We start from the raw sequence: 18755 nt of genomic DNA on the forward strand, positions 1-18755 counted from the left end.
TCCCAGGACCCCGGGATCATGACCTGAGTGGAAGGCAGATGCTTACCCGACTAAGCCACATGGGCGCCACTACATCGACAAAATTTTTAAAAATTTAAGGAATTTATCATGAAGTAAGACACAGTTAAGTGCTTCGTAATTTCTCTCCTGTGGCCCACTGTGTCCGTGGACCCCCCAACAGCCATGGTATCCTGCCACCTTGAACTAGAGACCAAAGTCCCAGGGCTGCCAGGGTGGGGATGTGGGCAGCTCCCCTGGGAATGACCTTAAGGGGAATAAATCTTGGGTCTTTGAAGGCGGACTTGGTTTTTAGAAACAGCCCAAGGTGGAGATCAGCCTGAGTCAGTGGAGAGGAAATGGGCCAAGGTCAGGGGTCTGGAGTCAGAGGCCCGAGTGGGATGCCTGGCTCTCCACTCTCTGGAGACTTTGTGGGCATTTCCCTGCAGGATGCCTCAGTCTCCCCTTCTGTGTGGTAGTGGTAAGTCATCTCTGCGGGTGTGACTGAGGGGAGAACACGTGATGGGAGGCACTCTGCCTCCAGAGAAGGGAACTGCACACACAGAAGAGATTGTTATCTGGAAAAGCCAAGACAGGGGGTTCCTTAGGGAGCCCAGGAATGTGGCCGGTTCCCAGGGAGGAGCTTCGGGAAGCCAATCTCCCTGAAAGGCAGCACTCACTGGGGAGTGTCCAGTTGGAAAGTTCATGAAGGTCTGGAAGCCAGAATCAATACTGTTCCTCCACCAGAGCCTCCAATCTCTTTAACAGCAGCTGGTGGTACGTACCTCCCCACTTGGTCCGTAGAATCCCTACCCTGCACCAGCCTCCCGGCTATCAGCCCAGTTTGCTGACAGATGACGTCTCTAAGGCTGGGTTCGCTCACCTCTACAGTTGTGGCAATAATATTATTTATCTCATCAGACTGGGGACTCCAGGGCAGGCAGGTGTCCCGAATGCCCACCGCTGGGCCCCCCACGCTCTGTAGAGTGCCTGGAATGAGGGGACGCTCAATGGTGATTTGTTGAATAGACAGGATCGATGGGAGGAGCTTATCTAATAATCACAGCCTATGGCACCCCACTGACAGCTGGGCTGCAGAGGCTGGGACATTGGTGTGCTCCCTCTCCCAAAGGACCAAGCGCCCTGAGAGTTTCCCCTGTCCTGCCTCCTTCTAGACCCAGAAAAGCCACATTCAGGGCATCGGGCTATGAGCAAAGAGAGGACTTGTGTGTCCTCCCCAGGGTAAGCCGCCTCAGGAAGAGTGACATCAGCAGCCCTTCCTGTGCCAGGACCCTCCTCCCCACCCGATCCAGGGAGAGAGCACGCCTGCCAAGGGGACAGACCAGGAATGCATTCACTCCCACCCAGCTCCCGCCTCTGTCCAAGTCATGCTCCGCGTGAGGCCGAGCCCACGGGGCAGTTCCAAGACCTGGCCTCAGCTCATCCATTGTGTGACACTCCCATCACCTCGGGACAAGTCCCCAGCCCTGCCCTGCCCTGTCCTGTTAGTCTCTAACTCGGGGGGCCATTTGGCAACGTCTGAAGACATTTCGGTTGTCGCAGTTGGGGGATGTCACTGGCATCTGGCAGGTGGAGGCCAGGGATGCTGCTAGACATCCTTCAATGCAGGTAGAGAAATTAGGGCTCAGGGAGGCTGTCCAACCTGCCCAAAGTCACACAGCTTATAAGCAGAAAAGCAGGGTTTGAACCCAGCACTCTCTAACACTTAATCTTGGGCTCCTTTCACTGCCCCACATGGTTTCCATGAAGTTGGTCCCTAGGACAGGCCTAGAGATACCAAACACCTCTTCCCCAAGAGAAAGAATAAATAGGGACCCCAGACTGAGTGCTCTATCTGGCAGCCTTTCTTTCTCAGACCCCCTCAGACCAAGAGGGATTGGAGACCCAGCTTCCCATCCAAAGTAAAACCCTGATGGGAGGCGGAAGTTCTGGACGAGATCACACACGTCCATGTGTGCGCACTGCCAGGACAGACGGAGAAAGGCAGTCAGGAACGCCTGTGAGAGTTTTCAAAATCCGAGTTTCAGGTCAGGCCAAACGCAGTGTGTCCCAGTTCCACTAAAGCTGCCTATCCACACGGGGCACGTGACTTGGCGTCTCTGAGCCAAGTCTCCTGGACCTGTCTCGTGAGGCTCATCCCACCCACTACCCAGAACCGTCTGCGGAACCATGAAGGCTGGGGGGATCCCTGCCCTACCTGGTCGCCCCTCTCCGGGCCGTCACGTGTGGGGTTGGCACAGTATTCCTCTTACATCCTCCATCGGGCGGTGGGGGGCTGGGGCAGGGGGCTGCCTGAGGTGGCAGCAAGACCCTCCCCTTCCAGAGACCAAGCAAACGTGGGAACTACACCCTAATCACACAGGGCTTCCTCCTGGCCCTCGCCCCACCCCACCCTGTCTGGCCACAACTCACGCGTGTGTCTGTCCCCAGAGATCTCCCTGGATGTGGATGCAGACCGGGACGGCGTGGTGGAGAAGAACAACCCGAGAAAGGTACTGAGCTACCAGGGCAGACGGCGCCGGACTTGGTGGGGGGGGCTCCCAGGGGTGCAGAGCAGAGCCCCAGGATGGGTGCTGCAGTCAGCCGCGGTCCTCCCCGCAAGCACGGACAGCTCCCCTTTTACAGATAGGGAGACTGAGGCCCAGCGCAGGCTCCCACACAGCACACCCATGGCAGAGCCCACCGAGGAGCCCAAGTGCCTTACAGCCACAGCTGCCAAGCACCTTCCCGAGTCGGTTCCCCGTCCACAGGATGGGACACCCGGTTCGTAGAGCTGTTGGATGGTGTCCTGCCACAGAGGAGACATTCGCTCTTATGTCTCGGCCTTCTTTTTCTTTTTAAAACTGAACGAGGGAGACCCTCGGGAGCAGAAGGCTGCGTAAACAATTCTCGTTCAAGGCGTGTTATCTTTAAGGGCGCACCGACACCCCCTCTCATGTTTTATTCATCCATTCATTCATTCATCCCTTCATTGGTTCATATCTTCATTCATTTACTCTCTCTTACGCTGCATTCTGCACTCCCATTCTGCTCCCTACAGAGGACCATTTTAATGGGTTTAGTGTGTTCCTTTCCGTTCTCATGATTCTTGCAAAACATGCCGTGTGCTTGGTGCACGTGTGTCTTTAGCCTGCGTAGACAGCACAGTGTCTCCGGCTTCCCCGGCTGTGGCCTTCACCCTCCAGCCAGGTTTTCAGCTCCACGGGTTTTGCTCTGTGTACATGCAACGTTCCTTCTCCGTTCCATTTCCCGGCCTTCTAGATCACTTACGTTGGTGGCTTATGTTACGTTCATAATAACAACCCAAATCCTGTTTTAAATTACATGTAGATGGATACTTGCAAAAGTTAAATGAGCACAGCCCAGGGAGAAGCCTGGGTCCCAGCAGCCAGCCGCAGACTCTGTACCAGAGATGTGCGGCCTCAGGCCCACGGGGGAGCCCTCTCTCCCCAGCTCCTCCGTGGGCTCTGCCTTCTGGAGGGCTCCCGCTGCAAGGAGACGCCGAGTCTGTGTCCGTGGCCAAGCCACATGACAGCAGACTCCACGGAGGCCTCGGTGGCACCCCGCCTCCCCCAAGCAGCTCTGCAGCCTTGGTGAAGTCCCACAGTCCTGCAGGTCTAGACTTCCTCGGACTCTCTCTGTCTGGGCCTGTGAGGTTTCATATGCTCTCCCCTTGTCCCATAAGTATTTGTTGATGTTCCCGGATTGGTCAGGCCCTGGAGCTGCAGAAAGAAAGAGTGGAAGTCAGTGCTGCCCTCCGGGAGCCCACGGTCCAGGGCAGGAGGAGGGAAGGCAGGCCACATTAAACAGAGTGACATGGGTGACCATCTCATCACAATTGTCCCAAGCTCGCCTCCAAAGGGAACATGTACGGGGCCCTAAATGTAACCCCAGTGCAGCCGCTCAGGGCTGGAAACTTAGAAAGTCTTCCGGAAAGAAGGGATGGTCATGCCAGGACCCCAGGAGTTGTGGGGATGCCAGGCGAGGGGAGACCAACAGTGTTGGGATCACAGGACCTGTGAGGGCACCAGCCTGAGAGGTCCTGAGTCTGTATCGAGGGAGCAGAGCGAGCCAGCAGGAAGGGGGATGGATGGAGAGTGGGCCGGGCTTGCCCGGCCTTGCAGCCCACAGTCAGGGATTGGGGCTTTATCCTAAGTCAACAGGGAGCCCCGGACAGGGCTTACAGCAGGAAAGCAACATGATCTGGTTGGAGCTTGTTCTAGTAAGGCCCTGGCTACAGCGGAGAGAACGGATCACCTTGCAGGTCCCGTTTGGAGCACTCAGCATGTCTGGAAACAGCTGGGTGTCCGTCCATCCAGGCGTCTCCCCTCTGATCCCCTCCGGGGACTCCAGAGCCTGTCGTAGAATTCGAGCCTCCTCATTCCTCCGGCCGCCCTCCATCTCCCTGCCTCCACCCCTTCCAGACACGGGCACACCAGGCTTGAGGCTCATAAATGCCCAGTGTTCCCATCTCTGTGTCTCCCTCTGCCACCATCCCCCTCCTGAACTTGTCTCTGGTGCCTGCACTGAGCCTCTCCAGGCATCAGACAAGGGGGTCACATTTGCCATGTCACCCCTGCCTCGATGCATGGTGGCTTTGTTCATCCTCATCCTGGGGCTGTCTCTTGAGTGTCCTGTGGGGTCTGTGGCGGAGCTGGGAATGAGCCAGAAGGTAGACAAGAAGATGCTGACCCCTCTCCCTGACACTGCAGGCATCCTGGACCTGGGGCCCTGAGGGCCAGGGGGCCATCCTGCTGGTGAACTGTGACCGAGACACACCGTGGCTGCCCAAGGAGGACTTGAACGATGAGAAGGTCTACACCAAGGAAGGTGCCAGCAGGACCCACACTCGAAATGGGTGGGGGGATGGGCAATGGAAACACGCATGCTCAGGCCTGGGCTGGGCCAAGACAGAGGCAGGAGTGACCTTCGGTCTCCTGGGGATGGTGGACTCCAATATCCACTCTTGGGGCACCTGAGTCACTCAGTCTGTTAAGCATCCAACTCTTGATTTTGGCTCAGGTCATGATCTCGGGGTTGTGAGATCAAGCCCTTTATCCAGCTCTTTGCTGGGTCTGGAGCTTGCTTAAGAGTTTCTCCCTCTCCCTCTGTACCTCCCTGCTCTGCTCTCTCACTCTCAAAAAAAAAAAAAAAAAAAAAAAAAGGTCCATTCTTGCTAAAAAACAGAAAAAAAACTATTAAGGAGGTTCAACGGGAACCATGGTTTTGTAACAGGAGTTACACGTACACAAACACATAGGGAAAGGACTGGAAGGAAATTCCCAAAAAGTTGCAGGAGGTCATAGCATTAGAGAAGACAACTTGTTGTTATGCTTCTCTGTGGTTCCTACAATACACATGTGTGGGGGTTTCTGTCCCGATTGGAAAAGCAACAATTATTCCTGAGCTCACATTCCAGCTGCCTGTCTCTTAATTCTAACCTCTTCTTCATCCCCCGCTCCCCAGACCTCAAGGACATGTCCCAGATGATCCTGCGGACCAAAGGCCCTGAGCGCCTCCCCGCCGGATACGAGATCGTTCTCTACATTTCCATGGCAGACTCGGACAAAGTGGGCGTGTTCTACGTGGAGAGTGAGTGACCCCGGTTCGACCCCTCTGGAAGTTTCTCTCCATTTGGTGCTCACTGAGCTAACTTCCCCAGGACCCCGGTTTGCCCTCCTGCTCCCCAGAGCACCCCACCCCCCCAGCAGCAGCTATGACCTCTGCAAGTGCAGGAGACTGGAGAGGGCCGGGACCTGCTTCTTAGTAATGGTCCGTGGGAGCATTGTTGCTGTCCTGTGAAGTCAGGAGGCCCCAGGGATAGGCCTCTCCTCTCTCAAAGGAGTTGGTACTGATGGGGGTTTATATACAATCCAGAGCCCCTCTCTCCTCTTGATGGTGACAGGACATCCCGGGCCCCAGCTGTGTAGGGAACATGCTTCTGCCACAGAGCCAGTCCTCACAGCCACCTGCTCTTTCTCATGCCTCCTATAAATACGTGTTGAGCCCCCTCTGCACCCGGCACTGTTCTCAGTGCTGGGGTCCCCTGCAGTGAACTCTGCAATCACACCCCATCTGTGTCTCCCTCTACCACCATCCCCCTCCCGAGCTTGACGGAGGGGATGGTCTGGGCATGATAAGGAGCACAATGGGAGAAAATGACACCCACCAACTACTAGGGACTTTCAGGGGCAGAGCTGAGGGATCGCTGGCCCTGGGCCGTCCAGAAAGGCCTCTCTGAGCAGGTGACATTTGAGCTGAGGCCCAAATCCACAGTGACAAGGACCCAGACATTCAGGAGCTGAGGGAAGACTGTTCTAATCAAAGGAACAGCATGCACAAAGCAGAGAGGAGTGGAACCAGCCTGGAGCGTTAGAGGAGAAAAAGGGAGAGACTAGAGGTGGGGGATGTGTTGAAGTCAAGGTCAGCAAGCTGGAGAGAGACCAGGGGCATGAGGAGCAGGCTTGGATTTTATTCTGAGAGCAGTGGAAAGCCATTAGAGGGTTTTAAGCAAGAGACTGTCAAGATCTGATTTATGTATTAAAAAGCTCTCTCAGCAAAATAGTTAGCTTTGCGATTTGCCATGATGCGGGGTGGGGTTTCCCCTGTGTGCCCAGCTGTCTGGGGGGCCCAGGATCTCTGGCCTACCTCTGGGGACCACCTCTGGACAGGCCCACTAGCACCAGGACAGTCACCATGAGGAGCTAGTCATGGGAGCCCCGGACCCTCACTGAGGGAGTGATTTAGCCCGGACAGCAGTGGACAGCTGCCACCCAAGGCCAGTCCTGATCTACCCTAGGCCTGGCAGTGGCCTCCCCGAGATTGGAATGTCCCCAGAGTCAGGCCGGCTCTGCTGCCCCAGGGGGCCGGAGCTGTTGATGTTTGTCCCGTCCAGTCCAAGGCGACCGCAGAGGACGGGGCTGACGGCGCGGCAGGAGGGAGTGATACAGCAGAACCCCCACCTGCTCCTTTCGACCGTGACATTGAACTGGGACATGCGGCGTGTTGCTGATAGTGGCACCTGGCCCTTATCTAGAGGGTGCTGCTCATTAATGGGAGTGGATTGTAGTCTGGCCCCACAATCACATCCCTGCCCCTCCCTTGCCATCCGAGACGGGCCCTGAGCAGACAGACGCCTTGAGACACTGCCATTCCCCAGTCTGCCTTATAGGGCTGCTGTCCGTGGGGCACAGGGGGCACCTTACAGATGCAGTGATGAGTCTAAAATAGTTTTCCCACAAAATGTGGAATCCTGGAAAGAATGGAGTGGGGGGGGAGGGGGAGTTCTCTATCTGTTCCCTCTCTTCTGTGCAAACATTTCCAGGTTTTGTCAAAATCTGAGTACACCTATGGGGGAGAATGGGTCATATTACACAAATGTTTCGTGTCACCTGGGTCCCCCGGGAGCAGGGAGCTGGGCTGAAGGCAGAGGAATCCTAAGAGGGAGCTCTGGTGCCTAGGGGTTTCAAACCTGCATCTGGGCAAGTCTACTTACCAGTCTGTGACTTGGGTTCAGCTGTGATGTGACCTGGGGATGATGGGGGGCATGACGGTCCCTGCCCAGGTTGGGGACTAAACAAGGACCACGTGTGAGACACCCGGCGCAGGAGCGGGCCCACAGAATGTCCTCTAGAGATGGCCCTTGTTGATTTGGCTGGGATCATTCTGATGATCATGAATTAGAACCCTTGCAATAGACAGAAGTCCCCCGCACTGTTAGGAAGACACTGATGTCTGGGTTCCAGCCTCGGATTCTGCCCCAGGATCCTGAAGTCGGAGCCTGACTTCTTCCAATAACCATACAGTGACCAGCTTGTCCCCATTTCATTTGCCCAGGACATCCCTGGTTGTCACAGTGAAAATCCACCTCCCTGGGAAACCCAAGTCCCAGACAAACCAGGATGGTTGGTCGCACCATCAGGGAGTCTCCTTGGGAGCTTGGGAGGTGGAATGGCTCCAAGATGACCAGAAGGGTTATGCCAAACCAGACCACGCGCCGGCCTGTAGGGCCAATGCCTGGGGCCAAGGAGAGGTCAGGGTGGCTGGCAGGCCCAGCGAGGGGCATGTGGGCCGCACAGGGAAGGGCATTGTTTGTTCCTGCAGGGAGAGCCGGCCATGCTCAGGCACCCTGCCCCAAGCTGGGGGCGGGGGAAGCAGACTCCTTGGGACAGTGGCTGCATTGTTACCACCCCTGAGTCAATCGTCCCAGAGCTGGCCCAAGCACCAGAAAGAGAGACGTGTGTAAATCGCAGGCCACAGGAGGGAGAAAATTACCTGCAGAGGAGTGAGAACGTGTCCTTCCACCTGAACCAGCCTCCTGGCCAGACCCCTTCCCTCCCCCGGCCCAGGTGGAGTGCCCCGCCACCCGGAGTCCCGGGGAAGCTTTGGAGGTTTCTGCAAAGACAAGTCAGCTTCTGGGCCTGAGATCTCTCCCCTGAGCCTCACCCCAGGCAGCCTGAATGCCTGGAAGAGAACTTTTTTAATTACAAAGATCCTTCTGGATGTATTCGGCAGTTAGGATCTAGGGAGGGCTCACCCTGTTGTTTCCGAGTGAGAAGGACTTCATCTTCTCAGTCAGCTCCTTGGCATGTCCAGGGTCTCAGCCTGTCGGCCTCATTTCTTGGGCCCAGCCAAGGGGAGGTGAGGTGAGGTATTGTTTCTTTGCCTTCTGCTCATAAGCCGTTCAACACAAAGGCCATGAGTTTTGCAGAAAGGGGCGTGCCAACTCGGCTTGGGCGCTCGTCTTACTGACACCTACGGGTCCCGGCTGTGTTAATGATGGTTACCCACAGTTAACGGGTGTCCCTAAGTTTCTAATGCTGTGTCATTCTATCTTCCAAGACCTTGTGGCCTAGGTGATATTAGCCCCATTTAACAAATGGGTAAACTAAGACTTGGGAAGGTTAAGTGAATTCCCTGAGGTTTTGCTGCTTGTAAAGCCTGAACGGTATTGGAACCCAGGTCTCTCTGACTCTGGAAGTCATAACCAGCAAGGTCACGTGCCCTCAACAAGACGTATAACCAGGGTCCCCCTGAGCACATTGTCCTACCTGAGGAGCTGTCCCGAGCCCAGGCTTCGGAGTTTCCTCCATTTAATTTGCTGGTTTTCAGCATACACCCTGTTTGTACGAGGACCGACCCACGGGTGGCTAGTGATGAACCATTACCGTTGTTGCTGACAATAAATCCTAAGCTGAGCCTGATTCTGCCCTTCCAGCTCTGCGGGGCCTAAAGAAACTCCTTCTGGAACTGCATAGGGTTCTCCCTCCATGCCTTTGGCAATGCAAGTATCTATCTCCTCTCCTCACCGTACCCCTCCTCTGCCACCCCAAAGGGCATCTCAGAGTCTCCCTTCATCTGCTCACATGCTCCCCGTCCTGCCTCCCTTCCCCCCACTCCCCACCCCAGTAACCTGCCCAGAGCTCTCGCCCATGTTACAACACTTCCCACGTCAGCGTTATCATCGGCCGAGCACTGCTGTTGGACAGACAGAGCTATAGAATCTTGCCCATTTCTATCCGCCACCCCCCTCCCCCAGAGGTTGCCCATGCTGGGAACAGAGTAGTAATGCTGCTCTGGCCTGAAGAGTCTCCTATAGGGAGTGGCGTGGAAGCCACGGGCTCATTCGGCAGACATTGATTCAACACGACCTGTGTGATGCTGGCACTGGGCCCAGCCAGGCCGGTCTCTCGCCTCAGGTGACAGTCTCTCGGGGCTAAGAACTAAACATCAAGATCACACCCCCTCAGAAAGGCTGTGATGGGCAAGGATGGGGACAGCAGAGGCTCCACACGGACCCCGGCTTGGTGTCTGGGGGATCCGGGCCTAATTCCCAGAAGGGACCCAAATCAAGTCCTGGAAGGAAAGAACAACTCTGCCCAGAGGAGGGAACGGCGCTGGAAAGAGCTGGGTGACGCCAGTGGGACAGCCGGACGCACTGGGGGAAACCTGCCTTTCCGCCCAGCCTCAGGCCAGTACAGCCAGACAACATGCGTGGGGCTTTACGCCAATGTGACTTTCATCACACGGACAGGAATGTGGGATATAAATGGGCACCTTGGGGTTTTGCGTATAAAAGGGGAGGGGAGCTTGGGGTTCAGAATTGCACATGAATTTGAGCCCCAGCTTGGCCACTTGCTGGCTAAATGACCTCCGCAACCCGTTTCTCCTTTCTGAGACTCGATTTCGTCATGTGTAAAGCACGAACGTACTGTCCTTCCTCAGCACCTCTCAGTGCTCGGTCATCACCTGCCGTCAGAGCGCCTGGGCCATTCCTGGGTGTCAGCCCATCTTCTAGATGAGGAAGCTGGAAGCTAGAGATGTGGTCCGGTTCGCACCGCGCTCGAGCGCACAGCAGTGCTGGGACGATGACCGGCGCCATGGCCCTTCCGGTGGCATTTTCTGCTTGTGCTTATCTCCCTGTGTCTAGAGGACGAGTCACTCTGCCCTCTTGTCCCCTACCCCACGGACACCCCCCTGGCGGGGGCAGGGATCTGACATGAGCCCCTCTCCCTCCAGACCCGTTTTTCGGCCAACGTTACATCCACATCCTGGGCCGGCGGAAGCTCTACCACGTGGTCAAGTACACGGGCGGCTCGGCGGAGATGCTGTTCTTCGTGGAAGGCCTGCGCTTCCCCGACGAGGGCTTCCCGGGCCTGGTCTCCATCCACGTCAGCCTGCTGGAGTACATGGCTGAGGTGAGGGCTCCCGGGCGGCCACCGTGAAGGGCCGTCCCTGGGGACCAGGTGGGAGTCTTTCCAGCGGGCCAGTCTCAGGGCGCCCCACAAGGCTGCAAAGCACTGGGGCGGGGATGGGGTGTTGGCCAAGCTTAGAGACCCACCTACCGCCCTGCCTGCACCTGCCGGCCAGGCTCCTCTGGGCTGTCCTCTAGGGGTCCTCCTGCTGGCCGTACCTGCTCCCCAGGACCCCCCCGTGGGTGAGGGTTTCTGGCGTTCCCCACAGTGGTGTGGTCTGTCCTCCTCCCTGCAGCGCTGTGGGCCTAGTTCTGAGGCGCAGATGCCCAGGCAGGAAGGAAACTAGGCCACACACTTGAGGTTTTCCCTCCCCAGACTGACCCTTCACCCTAACTGTGGGTTATACCAACTCTGACCGCAGGCTGAACCCATCCCCCCAACCCTGCAGCCAGACATCTCACTCGCCGTTGTTCTTGGTTTGGGGAAACTGGACGAGAAGGAAAACGTCCGCCCCTCTAGAGGAGAAGCCCCCCCTCACTTAGAGCGTGTCCTGCTGACAAGGCCTCTTTTCGCAAAGACCGCGGCCCCAGACTCCCAGCTCTTGGGCCCACCCCGCTTTGCTCAGATATAGGGCGGGACCTGGCTGCCCTCCCCAACACAGGGTCCCCTCCCCATTGTCACTTCCAGAGTACTGGGGGCAGGGCACAGTGGGCTCTGTAGAAGGAGAGGCTGAACCTAGCTTACACTTATGAGAACAGGCTCTGGAGTCAGACTGCCCAGTTCCAAGCCCTGGGAGACATAGGGCAGGTGAATTTGCTCCCTGTGCCTTAGTTTCCCCATCTGTAAGACAAATGGCAGAAGTTTCTGCTTCCTGGGGTGGTTGTGAGCATCCAAACTTGTAAGAACTCCTTCACAAAGCATCCTCAAGTCCCTCAGAAGAATAAAGGCAGGAAGGACAGGGCTAACAGGACGGGACGGGGACGGCTTCTGCTCCCATCTGTGCCTGGAGTAGCCTGGCCATCGGGGCCTCAGACTGGCCCCCCCAGCAGGCACCAGCAGAGACCCACAAGGCAGACCCAGGCACAAAAGGACAGCTAGGGCCCCGTCCCACCTGCTCCCATGGTCTCTGCCAAAGGCAGGCACCCATTTCCTGTAGCTGTTCAAAGCCAACTACGCAAAGGAACTGACTCGTTTTCCCTCAGGTTCCAAGCAAGCTTCCTGAACCTTTACTTAAAGAACCATCTGGACACAGCAAAATTCCCCCAAGAAACATTAAAATGCTCACCTGTAGAAAAGGGCAAGGTCCCAAAGCAGAGACAGAAGAAGGTGCCGGGCTGGCCCGGCCATCCTGTGGGCAGGTTTCAGGACGGGGACTTTGATGGGGCAAGACCCGATAGTGGTTGAGAGTATGAGGGCAGCAGCCTGACCACCTGGGTTTAAATCCAGGCTCCCGCCCGACTAACCACACAAAACAGGTCTGTGACTAGAAGTCTGTGACTCAGTTTCCCTACCTGTAAGGCACGGGTTATAATAGCATCTTCCCCCTGCAGTTGCTGTGAGGCAGAACTGAAATGGCATGTGTGGCGCTAGCCCAGGGCCTGGTATACCACAAGTGCTCAATAAATGTAGTTTTGTCATCAGATTCCCCCACTTTAGGAAGCAGGCATGAAAGCTACCCTGACCAGACTTTCTGATCCCCCCCCCCCCCACGTCCAGGAGATTCCCCTGACGCCCATCTTCACGGACACCGTGATATTCCGGATTGCTCCGTGGATCATGACCCCCAACATCTTGCCTCCCGTGTCGGTGTTTGTGTGCTGGTAAGCGATGGCCAGGACGCAGGGAGGAGGCACGGCCAAGTGGCTAAAGCTGGGGATTCGGCGGCAGACAGCCCTGAGTTCAGAGCCTGGCTCTGTCCCTTACCCCCTGTGTGACCTTGAGCAACTCCCTTGAGCAATCTGTGCCTCTGTTTTTCTGAAATGCTGACATCACAGCATCACTGTGGACACTAAATGAAGCAGGTCAGGTATTAATCCAAGGTCCTGGCGCCGTGCGTGCTATAAAAATAAGAGCTGTCACTCCTTTTCTCATTCTTGGCTTGCATCGTCTGCTTGGGAATCTCCTGTGCAATGGATATTCAGCTCACCTTATGCAGCATTTATTTTATTTTTATTTTTATTTTTTTTTAGCAGCTATCATGTGCTAGACATCCGCAGCAAGATGAGAAGCAAGGGAAAGTGCCCTGCAGGTGGCTGCTGGCCATGACGAGAGGGCCCTGAGGCCCTGGGCCCATCCCCTGCCTCTGGGCTAGACAGAACTCTCCAGAAATCTGGGCAGGTGGGGGGAAGAGGGCCCCTTCTCGTTTTTTGTGTTTGTGACCTTGACAAACACCATGGGTGGAGGAATTTGTCTGGCCTTGACTCTAGCAGCCTTCGCAAAGGTGACAAGGAACCCATTTGTGGCCTCATCTTCCCAGCACAACCCAGAGGTGAAAGTTGCTTGTTGCCACCTTGGTTGGACTGGCTCTTGACCCTCCTCACCCTTCCTCCTGGCCTCCCTCTCTTCCCCGAACTTCTCAGCATGAAGGACAATTACTTGTTCCTGAAAGAGGTGAAGAACCTGGTTGAGAAAACCAACTGCGAACTGAAGGTCTGCTTCCAGTATATCAACCGAGGGGACCGCTGGATCCAGGTGAGGGCCCTGCAGGCTGGGAGGGATGTGGCCCATGGCTCAGGCAAGAAGAGTTGGCTTAGCATCAGTGCCCTGGCACCCAGCAGCTCCGTGGATGGGAATTCTGCTGTTGGCTCTTACATGCCCATGTGCACAGAGACAAATGTAGAAGGCAATTCACTGCAACACTGCTTCTTGAAGTAGCAAAAGACTGTCCCCCAAGAGAGACTGGGTCACCATATGAGCAGATAGCCTTACCATGGAGTACTATACAGCAGCGAAAAAGAAGCCAACCTAGAAATACAGAATGCACTTCAAATTAAGATGTTACTTGCAAGAAATGTAAATAGGATATTATTGATTATGTTTTAAGAAATGGGGTTGATAGGAGTCAAACATGCTTGGAGCAGGCAGAGATTATTTGGAGAAGTATATATAAGGAACCCCTGCCATCGCTTGCCAGGGAGGAGAATGAGGGAGGTTGGCTTGTCTAATGGCTCTCCTTGGTGTCCCCACAGGATGAAGTTGAGTTTGGCTACATAGAGGCCCCCCACAAAGGCTTCCCCGTGGTATTGGACTCCCCCCGAGATGGAAACCTGAAGGACTTCCCAGTGAAGCAGCTTCTGGTGAGATGCTGAGGGCCACCTCAGGATAGGGGGTTGGGGAAACGATCCTGGGGACTCTTACAGGGCAGAGTGGGCAGGAGATCTGGGGGCACCCTTGACAAGTTAGTCTATTGCCCAGCGCCTCCATCTTCTCATCTGCAGAATGGGTCAGTTGGAATAGTGACCTCCATGGTCCTTTTCTTGGAGAGTTTTCTCAGAGGAGAGCATGACACTACCCCACGGCCTGGCATACCACAGGTGCTCAATAAATGCACCATTGTCATCAGTTTCGCCCACTTTGGAAGGCAGGAATGAGAAGCACCCTGACAAGACTTCTCAATCCCCTGGGTAAAAAATTTACTCATAGGGGAGTTTTCTCATAAGAAATGGGGAACTTATGGGAAAGGGGCAGCTCCTGCCCTTGCCCCTGCTTACCCCCACCTTGCAGAAAAATCAGTTTCAAAGAGGAAAGTTAGAGTTAAGCCGTTGTCAAAAATTATGGTTCCAACTTCAAAGCCCCCTGAAGCTGCAGTTTGCAGTCTGTGGGTTTTTTTTTTTTTTAAAGCAATCCAACCCCCTGATTCTAGAGGTCATTACCACTCCCAATGATGCCCTTAGCCACTGGTGGAGTGAGGGCAGAACCAAAACCTCCTTCTTTCATCCTCACCTTCCACTTTGAACAGGCAGGGGAGGCGAGGACAGAGCACGGAGCAGAGACTGGGATAGATCAGGGGCTCTTCCCAAGGTCACACATGGGACAGCTTCTGCTAGAGTCGGAAACATTCGGAGGCTCACCTCTACTTCTTAAGAACATAACCTAGGGCCCTCACCACAGGAAGACAGTGCTAGAGCCTGGCCTGGCATCTTGTCCCACTCCTTGACCTGAGGCAAGCAGCTGAACCTCGTCAAGCCTCAGTTTGCTCATCTGTAAATGGGGCTAGAAATGGCATTCTCTCACAGAATCATTGTGAAGATTGAAGGCACCTAGAAGGCGTCCTCCTACTCCTAATACAATGCTCATTATCAGCTGCCCTTACAGTTGTCATCCCACAGCCCTGGACATTGTCCTTGGTGAGGACTGTCCGCTTCTTCCCACACTGGGAGGCGTAGAGTCAAGCTGGTCTTCAGCAGCGGTGGCCACAGGCCTGAGAACGACCTCCCAGCTCCTGCTCTCACGGCCTTCCTGGGTTCTCACCTGCCTTCAATGTTCCAGGCTGGCCTGGTGCCAAGGTCCATGGCTACATTGTTCCTGGGGACCCGGGCCAAACCCGGCTTTGTGCCGCGTGCCTGCCTGCCTGCCTGTGCCCTAAAGCCCAGCTGCCCCAGCTTCCGGCACCGCACACCTTGCCATCTAGGGCTCCCAGGTGAGAAAGTGCTAAGCTGTAGCCATCCACGCCACTGGGCATGGCTGTCCCTTGAGCCTCTCAGCTGGGTGAGGATAAGCCACATCTTCCCACCCCAGGGGATTTTTTTTACCAAGAAGTTTTGTCAGGCAAGCTTCGTTCCAGCCCCAGTACAAGTTCCCAAGCAGGGGCTCTACTGTTTCATCAAAAAGTCCTGAAAGGAACCTTAAAATTCAAGGGTCCCTGGCGTTATAGTGTGCACCAACTCTCACTTCTTGGAGCTCTGTTCGAAAAAGGATTCTGAGGCTGTCTCTGGGCTCAGGGGAGAGGAATGGGTTGGGATGATCTGTGTGTTACATATCCGCCATTCCTGCGTGAATCGGTCAGATGTTCCTAGGTAAGGCTGCGGGCACAAACAACCCCCAGACTGTAGGGGCTGACAAGAGCAGAGGTCCATTTCTTGCCTGCATCTCCCACAGATGCCTGGTTGGTCTTCTGCAGCCCTGCTTCCGAGTGCCTTCCCCATTCTAGAGCCCAGGCTGCAGGTGCAGTGCTAGCCTGGGAAACGCCATTCTCCTAGCACAAGGAGCAGAGAATGATGAGGTCTTATGGCTTCTGCTCTGAACGGGCACGCGTCTCACATTTCACCGGCCAAAGCCAGTCACGTGACTGAGTCCATTGCTGGGTGTGGAATTCTGTTCCTTCCGCCTGGAGATACCGTCACGCATACCAGCCATGGCTCAGGGTGCAAAATCCTCTTCCCGGGGAGAGGGCAGCAAGTCTTTGGGAACAACAATACAACCTACAGCCCTCCCTCCGGTACCGGATCTGGCTCCTCTTTTACAGATGGGAAAACTGAGGGTCAGATAAATAAAGAGATGAGCAGGGACGTCAACAGCACAAAATGAAAACCGGCCCTGAAGTCACCAGTGTGTCTCTGTGTCTAGAGACAGAGGCGCATGATGAGACCCAGTGCACACACGCACTCATAAACACTTATATACCGTCGGGCATGCCCACCCTCACGCCAGCCTGCCCACAAACTCAGCCTCCCTGTGTCTTGCCCTCTGCTCTTCAGTGGGACTAAGAAGACTCCTAGAAACCAAGTGCCCACAGTGCCAGCCTGAAGGAAGTGAAATAGTAGTCCTCAGTGGCTAGCTGAGCTGGGGTTAAGGACCTCTGGCTACAGGAGACTAATGATGTGTGTGTGCTCCCTGCCCAGGGCCCAGATTTCGGCTACGTGACCCGGGAGCCTCTCTTTGAGCCTGTCACCAGCCTTGATTCCTTTGGGAACCTGGAGGTCAGTCCACCAGTGACTGTGAACGGCAAGGCCTACCCCTTGGGCCGGATTCTCATCGGGAGCAGCTTTCCTCTGTAAGAGAGATGAGGGTGGGGCTAAGGGGGGTTGGGGGGTTGGGGATGTTACTCTTTCTCTTTAGGAGTAGCCTGGGCTGCTCACACATGGAGCGATTATCTGGGAAAATGAACCCCTTCCACGACTCTGGAAAGATACAGATACTCTTAGAAACAAAACCAAGTTAGCCTTCATACCTTAGTATGACTTAGGATCTAATATAAAGCTAAATAGCTCTTCCCAAAATGGGAGGTTGTATAATGAGATTATAAACCAGGAAAGGAAGAGACGAAGGAGTCCATAGAAGGTAACTGAAAGAGGCTGAGTGGGAAGGTAGCAATAAGGGGGAAGGTAGCAATAAGCAATAAATTGCCCATACACCAAAGAGGGATGAGAAGACATGGCCCTGCCCCAAAGTGTGAGTACTTGGCTCTTGGGCCTGTCCACAACACTGTCACTCCCTCCCCAGCTGACCCATTTCCCAATAAAAAGGCAGAGTCTTCTTTGGTCAGGACAGTCACTAGGAAGACTGAATACTGTGGGTCCTCATGTCACAAAAGGGCTGCCAGCAACCTGCATACATGGGATCAGCCAGGATTTGGGCACCAAGTACCTGTGAGTTACAACAGGGGATGCTCTACCTTCTGGGAGGAGGCCAGTGCCCGTTTGCCCACCTCCTCTCCTCCCTCCACTCAATAGTCAATCATCTATTCCTTGGGTATTTTCCATGCCCTAGCCAAGTGCCAAGTGTGAGCCATGGCATTCTAAACCTGAAGTCCAGCCCCCACCTTCAAGGAAACAGTCGAGATCACAGACATGAAATGATTGGGGGCAGGGGGACGATCATATACAGTGACAGAAGGAATGATAGGGAGCCGGGGAACCCAAAGAGGGGTCCCTAACCCCTTTGGGGAGTCCAGAGAGGGCTCCTTAGAGACAAATATTTACTGAGGGCCTTCTCTGTCAGGCACTGCTCTGGGCTCTAGGGATACATCAGTGACCCAAGCAGGCAAAGCCCCAGCTCTTGGGAAATTTTCAATCACGGTGGGAGGAGTACAGAAAATCAACATGGAAACCAGCAAACGAGACGCTTCTGGATGCTAATAAGTTGCAATGAAGAAGGTAAAATAGGGTTCCGTGGCAAAGAGTGATGGGGCAGGTGAACTTTAGCTTTTGTAGTTTTAAGGAAATGACTTGGGAATCGAGGCTTGAAGGAGAAGGGAGCAGCCACGGGAAGATCAGAGGGAAAAGGCATTTCATATAGACGGAACAGCAAGGGCAGAGACTTTGAAGGGTTAGCTAACGTAGGAAGTAGAACAAGGAGGAAGGAAGGGAGAGGAGGTTGCAGGTCCAGGCAGGGGCCAAATTAGAGAGGAATTTCTTGGCCACGGGGAGGCCTTGAGTAATAATCTAAGGGCACTAGGGAGATCGAAGACCTCAGAGAGTCTAAAAGTCAGGAAGGGCTTCCTGGAGGAGGTGTCTCTTGAACTGATAAAAGATGGAAGTTAAGGAGAAGTTAATGTAACAAAGAGGCACACAGGCAGATTTTGGAACCATACCTGTGCCCTAGGCCCCTCCAGCGTCCAGGCAGGGCCCCTGAGCACAGAAGATGGTCTCTTTATGTCAACTGACACTCTCAGGATCTGAAAAAGCTGAAGGCTGGGCTCCATGCCATTCAGACCATGGCTCCAGATAATGCCATACAGACCACAGCTCCAGCTAATGCCTCCTTCTTTCCCCTTGGGCTCAAATGCCTTCTTTTTTTTTTTTTTAAGATTTTATTTATTTATTTGACAGAGAGAGAGATCACAAGTAGGCAGAGAGGCAGGCAGAGAAAGAGGAGGACGCAGGCTCCCTGCAGAGCAGAGAGCCCGATGCGGGGCTCGATCCCAGGACCCTGAGATCATGACCTGAGCCAAAGGCAGCGGCTTAATCCACTGAGCCACCCAGGCGCCCCAGCTCAAATGCCTTCTTGCCTGCACCATGGTCTCTCAGCCCCATGGCTCAGGCTCCTTCCCCTGACTTTTGCTGATGCCACCCAGGATACAGGCTGGGTTGCAGAGGCTGAACT

General features: G+C 54.9%; 1 protein-coding gene across 1 annotated transcript in view; it reads left to right on the plus strand.

The window, feature by feature from the left end:
- PADI2 (peptidyl arginine deiminase 2) overlaps positions 1–18755 on the plus strand; it is a 43554-nt gene that overhangs the window by 16872 nt on the left and 7927 nt on the right. The window contains exons 4-11 of the mRNA XM_046026061.1: positions 2449–2510; positions 4731–4848; positions 5485–5610; positions 10537–10715; positions 12429–12532; positions 13292–13403; positions 13901–14008; positions 16553–16704. Coding sequence (XP_045882017.1) covers positions 2449–2510; positions 4731–4848; positions 5485–5610; positions 10537–10715; positions 12429–12532; positions 13292–13403; positions 13901–14008; positions 16553–16704 — 961 coding nt within the window. The remainder of the gene's footprint in view (positions 1–2448; positions 2511–4730; positions 4849–5484; positions 5611–10536; positions 10716–12428; positions 12533–13291; positions 13404–13900; positions 14009–16552; positions 16705–18755) is intronic.

Source organism: Meles meles, chromosome 1, assembly GCF_922984935.1.
Source record: "Meles meles chromosome 1, mMelMel3.1 paternal haplotype, whole genome shotgun sequence".
In the NCBI taxonomy this organism is placed as follows: domain Eukaryota; kingdom Metazoa; phylum Chordata; class Mammalia; order Carnivora; family Mustelidae; genus Meles; species Meles meles.